Here is an 8061-nt window from a genome sequence, read left to right as displayed (position 1 = left end):
CCAACCCACCCACCTTTCTGCTCACCTCATGTCTTTACCCACCCATCACCCCACTGCACAAACCCTCCCACCCTACCTACCTGCTTCCGCCTACCTGCTTATCTTCCCACCCACTCACCCACCGTTCTCTCCATCCATCTGTTTTTCCACTAATATCCCCACCTACTTTCCCGCGACGCACCCACCTACCTTCCCATCCACCCTCCCACCTACCTCCCCACTCACCTACCTGCCTACCTTCCCACTCACCCACACACCCACCTACCTTTCCACTCACCCACACACCCACCTGCCTACCCACCTATCCACCTACTTCCTTACCCACCCACCCACCTACCTTCCCACCCCACTGCCAGAAGAGCTGGCACGTTGTACTTGGTGACGTACTTCTCCTCGATCACCATCTGCGTCGCCGTCACCACCTGCGCCGTCACGATCAGAAGGTCACCTAGGGGGCAAAGGTCAAGGCAGGTCATGGGTAGGGTCAGGGAAGGGAGAGTTATTCGGGGTAGGTCACAAGAATGATGATGATGATGATGATGATGATGATATGATAGTAGTGGTGGTGGTGGTAATTTTTCGTAGGATATGTAAACTGGTGTCATGAGATAAACTGTATTTTGACGCATGGCCGTCTTGTTATTCTCTCTCTCTCTCTCTCTCTCTCTCTCTCTCTCTCTCTCTCTCTCTCTCTCTCTCTCTCCCCCCGGCTGAAAGAGCTCACTTAACATTTTTCCTTTTTACCGGGAAAATGATAAGACAAGGGCAGGACGCTCTCACCGTGTACTTAACCCCGTCAGTACGATGAGGCATTTTGCTATTATATTCCTCCTAACACCAGAATTGTTGTTGTTGTTTTTTTGTTTTGTTTACGTGAGGCCTCTTCTAATGACAGGGTTAGAAGTTATCTCTAGTAGTCCTTCTCATATTCTAATACATCATTTATTTGTTCATTCTTGCTACCGCCGGACAACTCTTTATGTCTTTAACCCCTTCATTGTGGTAGTGGTGGTAGTAGTAGTAGTAGTAGTAGTAATAGTAGTAGTGGTAGTAGTAGTAGTAATAATAATAATAATAATAATAATAATAAAAGTATTAGTAGTAGTAGCATCAGCAACTCCAGGCTCATCTGAACGTGAACCCGGTGAACTGCAGGCTAAAGTTACCCTTATTCCACCATCCACTATCCTTTCTTCGGGGGATAGGGAGAGGGACTGAGGGACGTTTGTATAATCGGGCAGCTCCACCACCCACTCATATCGGCGCCACCACATGAAGGCGTCCCTCTCCACTGTGGCATCAATAACTTCTTCTTACCTGTGATGATGCCGTTGATGTCCCAAACCTCCTCGCTGGCCGATTTGAAGTCCGAGAGTCCAACGATGACGAGTCCAACGATGATGGTGCAGATGCCGATCCAGTGGAAGTAACGCAGAGTCCGACCCAAGAACGCCACGGAGAGGAGGCCAGTAAACACGATGACCGCGCCTGCACACAAGATGAAGAAGAGTGGCGGAGGGAGGAAGAGAGAAGAAATTATGAGGAAGCGGAGGAACGAGGAATAAAAGGGTGAAGGAAGTAAGAATAAGAAAAAGGAGGAGAAGGGAGAGGAATTCATCTGTTGGCAGAAGAAAGAAGAGCGAAGAATGTGAATAAGAAAATAGAAGGAAGAATAAGAACAAGGAGTAAAAAGGAGATGAGAGGGGAGCTGTTAATTTATTTATTTACTTATATTTATTTACTCATTCTTCTTTCTTTCTTTCGCCCTTCCTTCCATTCATTCTTTCTGTCTTTCTATCCATCTGTCTGTCTGAATATGTCCTTCATTCTTCCTTCCTCTCTTTTTATCTATCTTTACTTATTTCTTTATACATGTTGACCTATACAATACTACATATATATCTGCTTGTCTCACCTCGAAGCATCTGGAATGAGCTAGCGTAGGTGAGTGTGAGACCCAGATACATGAGCGAAGTGGCCGTCATATCACACATGGCCGGCAGGAAGAAGATCCGGCGCGGGAACTCCGGCACCTGGGAGAGGGGATACGAGACTAACAATATTTACGTCCAAGGCAGAGGATAAAAGACTAACAATATTTACATCCAAGTTGAAGGGATACGAGAATTTACACGTAAGTTTAACAATATTTTTACATTATTATCATGCTGTGAGAAACCTAACGCTACTTACAATTCAGCTTAACATCATTTTACATCATTACAGGTACAAAGCTGTTACCTGACTTTGTTAGCATTATTAATGAACTATAACAAACCTAGCTTTATATGCATTATTACTGATCTGTAAGGAACCTAACATTACTATGCCCTGTTTACTCTGACTTGGCCTAAAATTGCTGTCTCTCCACTCTGATTATTCCCCTGGGGTGGGGGGGGGGAAAGAATACTTCTCCAGTATCCCTACTTGTCGCAAGAGGCGACTAAAAAGGGCCTTTCTGTCTCCAGTCTTTCTCTCCTTACTGTCCTCCTCTGCTCTTCTGTCCTATCCCACATCGTGATATTTCCGTGTTTCTTCCGGCCTTCATTTCCTTCTGTTCCTTCAATGCCATATATATTGTGGTCTGGTGTTAATTCTTCAGTAGTGCTTCTCCATTCCGCCCTGAGTAGTGAGTTTCAGTAGGAGACTGACACTAGAACATGATGCTAGTCATGAAGAAGTGCCTTGTAAAGGATGTAGAGCCATAGTATTGTCTTATTCTGAGGTTCGTAAAATTGGCCGCAACAGGACAAGAATCTGGGCCAAGTGAAAGTAAAAGGACAATAGCGTTATTATTGAATTTTAAAGAGTCTACCATTATGTATATTATTTGAGTGTATTCTCGTTGAGTTAGGTTTGTCACGCATTGCCGGTATGAGGATCCGACGGACGCGAGATTTTCGGTGCCAGGGGTGATGTTAAAGTGCAAAATAAATCGCCAAGGAGGACGTGCTACGAATTATCCCAGACCAGCGAGAACATTTTTTTTTTTACAATGGAATGTATTGTTTACGCCATGAGACGATTTTTCTTAACTTAAGGAAAAAGTCGTCGGGCAGAAGGGTTAAATATAGACGGAGGAACCCCAAACACAGCAACCCCCAAAATAGCAACTCCAAACATAGCAACCTCAAACATAGCAACCCCAAACACAGCAACCCCAAGCATAGCAACCCCAAAATAGCAACCCCAAAATAGCAACCCCAAACATAGCAACTCCAAATATAGCAACCTCAAACATAGCAATCCCAAACATAGCAACCCCAAACATAGCAACCCCAAAATAGCAATCCCAAACATAGCAACCCCAAACATAGCAACTCCAAATATAGCAACCTCAAACATAGCAACCCCAAACATAGCAACCCCAAACACAGCAACCCCAAAATAGCAACCCCAAAATAGCAACCCCAAACATAGGAACCCCAAACACAGCAACCCCAAACACAGCAACCCCAAACACAGCAACCCCAAACACAGCAACCCCAAACACAGCAACCCCAAGCATAGCAACCCCAAACACAGCAACCCCAAACACAGCAACCCCAAGCATAGCAACCCCAAAATAGCAATCCCAAACATAGCAACCCCAAACATAGCAACTTCAAACATAGCAACCTCAAACATAGCAACCCCAAACATAGCAACCCCAAAATAGCAATCCCAAACATAGCAACCCCAAACATAGCAGCTCCAAATATAGCAACCTCAAACATAGCAACCCCAAACATAGCAACCCCAAACACAGCAACCCCAAACATAGCAACCCTAAACACAGCAACCCCAAACATAGCAACCCCAAACACAGCAACCCCAAACACAGCAACCCCAAGCATAGCAACCCCAAATACAGCAACCCCAAACACAGCAACCCCAAACACAGCAACCCCAAACACAGCAACCCCAAACATAGCAACCCCAAACACAGCAACCCCAAACACAGCAACCCCAAACACAGCAACCCCAAACATAGCAAACCCAAACATAGCAACCCCCAAAATAGTAACCCCAAGCATAGCAACCCCCAAAATAGCAACCCCAAGCATAGCAACCCCCAAATAGTAACCCCAAGCATAGCAACCCCCAAAATAGCAACCCCAAACATAGCAACCCTAAACACAGTAACCCCAAACATAGCAACCCCAGAATAGCAACCCCAAACACAGCAACCCCCAAAATAGCAACCTCGGACGTACCTTGTGTGAATCTAGCCCCAGTTTCGAATTTTAGGGGCGACTTTTGTTTCAGGTTAGATTATGAGAGGCTAGAAGAATAGGTTGGGATGTTTGGTTTGGTTTGATTAGGTTAGGTTGGGTTAGGTCTGGTCTGCTTAGGTTATATCAGTTTAAGTTAGACCTGGTTAGGTTAGATTAGGTTGATTTAGATTAGGCTGTTAAATTAGGCTAGGGTGTTAGATGATTCAGGAACTCTGGACTTGCCTTGTGTGAGTCTGGCATCAACTCAGAACTATAACGACGGCTTTTGGGTCCTCGAATCAAGGCCAGCTGCACGTAGAAGGTCACCATACCTGAAAAAAACACGTTCCTAGTACACCAAGCCCTGTTTATATAGTGACCTTTTTTTACATCATTTTTCTAAATTCAATAGTAACTTGTAGAAACTTTGGAACGAAAAGTTTCATTGATATGTAGTTAATTTGCCAGCTTCCTCAGTTTACAGGAGCAAACTTATGGGGAAAGGTGTAATACTCACAATCTGAAATACTTTATCGTCTCACATCTCTCTTTTGGCACTTTTCTCAGGAATTCTTTCAGTATTTCAGCACTAACAACATGAACAGCATTTATTATTTTCCCACAACATACACCCACATCACTTTCCCAACAGTACTAACTCGGTATTTTCCTATAGCATTCATACACAGCATTCTTCTCCCCACGGCACCCTTCTCACAGCATTTCCTGCATATTCAGCCAGTGTTTCCCCGCAACATTCATACACAGCAAGGCCCCACAGCACCTCCCAACGCCATTATTTCTCACAGTACTTCCTCACAGCACCTCCACACAGCACTCGTCACAGGACTCACACAGCATCTCTCCCACGAACATAGTGTCGGCTTGGAAGAAGGGATGGTTGAACAGCTCGTAGTTGCCGAATCTGTTGACAGACTTGATGAGGTCCACCCATCTGAGGAAAGCAGAGGGGTGAAGTTAAGAGAGTTTCGAAGTTTTGTCAATGTTTTCACCTCCGTCTGTCTGTCTGTCCGCCTGTCTGCTGTCTGTCTATCCGTTTGCTCACTATCTGTCTATCGGTCTGTTCATCTTTAGTCGTTTATCTGTCCAATGTCTGTCCAACTGTCCACTGTCTCTCTCTCTTTCTGTCCGTTTGTCCACTGACTTTCTGTTTGTTTTAATGTCAGCCTGTCAGTTTGTTCTTTGTCTGTCTGTCCTGCTTACAGAAAAATTAGCCGACGAACTAAGATAATGAGTGAAATTTGTGGGGATGTGCGTTATAGACTCAAGAACAGCCCGGGTTTAACATCACCTACAGCCAGATGATGATGATGATGATGATAATTACCTACTTTCGTGTGTTCTCTTTGTTTTTAGATCACCCTGACCACATCTGTTAGGTGGGCATTAGGGTTATGATGATGATGGTGATGATGCCGGTGTTGGTGGTGGTAATAATGATAATGTTCATGACGATGATAATGGTTGTGATGCCCCTGATAGTGTTCCCTTGCATCATACGGTCAAGCTTATCTCCGTGTGGTACTTGTTACTGACGTGCCAAGTTGTTTATCAGTGTGGTGAGCGTACCTTGTGACTGGGTGGCACCTTATAATACAGTGAGTGCACTAAACCTTATCACCACATCACCCTCCTCATTAACACACTGGTAACATAATATTGCTATCACTACATCACCTAACACTGGTTGTTTAAGTTGGTTGTCTGTAGATAGATTTAGATTGTTTGCCTGTAGATAGATAGATAGATACTCGTAGACGTATGACGAACTTACTTAGCAGACAGTGTGTTGATGGAGCCTGTCAGCACCATCACGAAGGCTAGGATCATCTGTTTCGTCGTCCACGCCATCTTGCTTTTACGTTCCTCTTTTTCTTACTTTTGAGCGCAGTTTCTCTTCCTCTTTTGCGTATTTCTGTTTCATACGTTTTATTTCTTATTTATCTGTATTTGGCGCTATAATTGTTGAAAGAGTAAAAAAAAAAAAAAAAAAGTATATATGAGGGGGTATTTTAATTCTTACTCGAATTTTCCGCCCAATTTCAACGAGGGAGTTCAGCGCTGATAAAGCAAATAAAAATTGCTTTAAATCACCCAATCCATGCTTCACTAGACATTATTGACTTTTAACACACGGAAACCTCTTTCTTGTGTATATATTTATCACTTTCAAGCCTTTTGTATATATATATTTTCAGCAGCGGAGCCCAGAATCAGTGCCAGTGTTTTGAGATCACTACAGTATGGCGACCGCGCTTGGTGTGGGATGTTCAGTTTTGTGTTTACTACGCCCGCATTGTTTTGGTTATCGCGGTAGGTCTATCTCGGTTTTGCGGGCTTCCTCTGGCATTGTTTGTGCAAGCTGAACTCGAGAGTCACACCTTAATCATGTGACTGCAACATGTTTTATCTCTGTATTGTTGCCTTATCACGAAATTCCACTTAGTTATTTTTCATTCGGGACAGATTTTGCTATTGCATTTTATTACTGCCGGGCAGTTTAATTCAGCGTACGAGCGTCTTCCCATCCTCCAAAAGGTGGAAAGTCTTCTTCCTTACCCTTCCAGGTCGTGACAAATCGTAGGCTACCTATTTTCATTTTTGCTGCCCTAGACAATTTCCTTCACCTAAAGAGCAGTTTCTCGTCCTTTCAGAAAACCCTCTCCATGACGGGGTGTTTTCAATTCATGTTTCCCTCAAACGATTTTAATCAGTTTATTTGTGCCCTTCTGTCCTTCCTCTTTTTTTTCCTTACTGTTCCCAGACGATTTTATTCAGCTTCCCTTTCTTCCCGGTAGCCTTTTCAAGACGAGAGAAATTTCAACTGTTTCATTCATGCCATCACCAGACCATTTGCTGGAGAGGGACGCCTTCATGTGGTGGCACCGACATAACTGAGCTGTTCCACTGACCGATGGAATGAACGTCCCTCACATCCTTCCCTATCTCCTTAAAGGTGAATGGTGGACTGCAGGGGGAGGACAACTTCAGCCTGCAGTCCACCGGGTTCATATTCAGATAAGAGTTGGATTGCAGCTACTACTACTGCTACTACTACTACTACTACTACTACCGCCAGACGATTTTATTGTCCTTGAAAGTAGTGCCTTTGCGTCCTTCAAGCGTTATCCGTCATTCTTCAATCGCTTTTATCAGTGGAGTGTGTGTGATTCATCCGCACTCGCTGCCAGATAACGGTAAAGTCTGGCTATCATGCGCTTGAGGGGGACGCCTTCACGTGGTGGCACTGATATACCCGAGCGACTCCTTTGCCTGGTTATACAAACGTCCCTCAACTCCCCCTAACCCACCTCTCTGTTACCCTGAAAGAAGGATGGGGAACCGCAGGGGAGGAGAGCTTCAGCCTGCAGTCTATTGGGTTCATGTTTAGGCTATATGAATCTGGGGCTACTACTACTACTACTACTACTACTACTACTACTACTACTACTACTACTATCACCACCATCACCAATACTTTATTACTACTACTACTACTACTACTACTGCCACCACCACTACTACCAGTACTACTAATACTACTATTGCTGCTGCTGTTTCTACGACTACTACTACTACTTATCATTTCCCTCCACGCCCCTTCAGTGCGATGGCATTTTATGCTTACTACCTCCAGACGATTTTGCTCAGCATTCAGGATATGAACCTCTCACTGGAGGGGTTAATGAAGGCTGTGTCTAACCCCTTCAGGTCGAAAAAAAAAATCTCCTAAGCTGAATAAAATTGTCTGGAGGTAAAAAGAACGAGATACAAGGCCGTCATCGAAGTGAAATCGTCGAGAGAGAGAGAGAGAGAGAGAGAGAGAGAGAGAGATAATGATGAT

At 44.3% G+C, this 8061-nt stretch overlaps 1 protein-coding gene across 1 annotated transcript in view; it reads right to left on the bottom strand.

The window, feature by feature from the left end:
• The window catches only part of LOC145404434 (solute carrier family 35 member F6-like), a 7613-nt gene extending 1545 nt beyond the window's left edge, over positions 1 to 6068 (bottom strand). The window contains exons 1-6 of the mRNA XM_080275952.1: positions 5992 to 6068; positions 5051 to 5151; positions 4440 to 4528; positions 1916 to 2033; positions 1318 to 1488; positions 338 to 448 (exon numbers count right to left, since the gene is read on the bottom strand). Of these exons, the coding sequence (XP_080132078.1) occupies positions 338 to 448; positions 1318 to 1488; positions 1916 to 2033; positions 4440 to 4528; positions 5051 to 5151; positions 5992 to 6068 (667 nt within the window). The remainder of the gene's footprint in view (positions 1 to 337; positions 449 to 1317; positions 1489 to 1915; positions 2034 to 4439; positions 4529 to 5050; positions 5152 to 5991) is intronic.
• Between the last annotated feature and the right edge of the window lie 1993 nt (positions 6069 to 8061).

This window comes from Coenobita brevimanus, chromosome 63 (assembly GCF_032717465.1).
Source record: "Coenobita brevimanus isolate Jiangsu-jjx chromosome 63, ASM3271746v2, whole genome shotgun sequence".
In the NCBI taxonomy this organism is placed as follows: Eukaryota; Metazoa; Arthropoda; class Malacostraca; order Decapoda; family Coenobitidae; genus Coenobita; species Coenobita brevimanus.
Note: the sequence above shows the minus strand (reverse complement) of the source record. Positions and strands in the feature narration are given on the sequence as shown.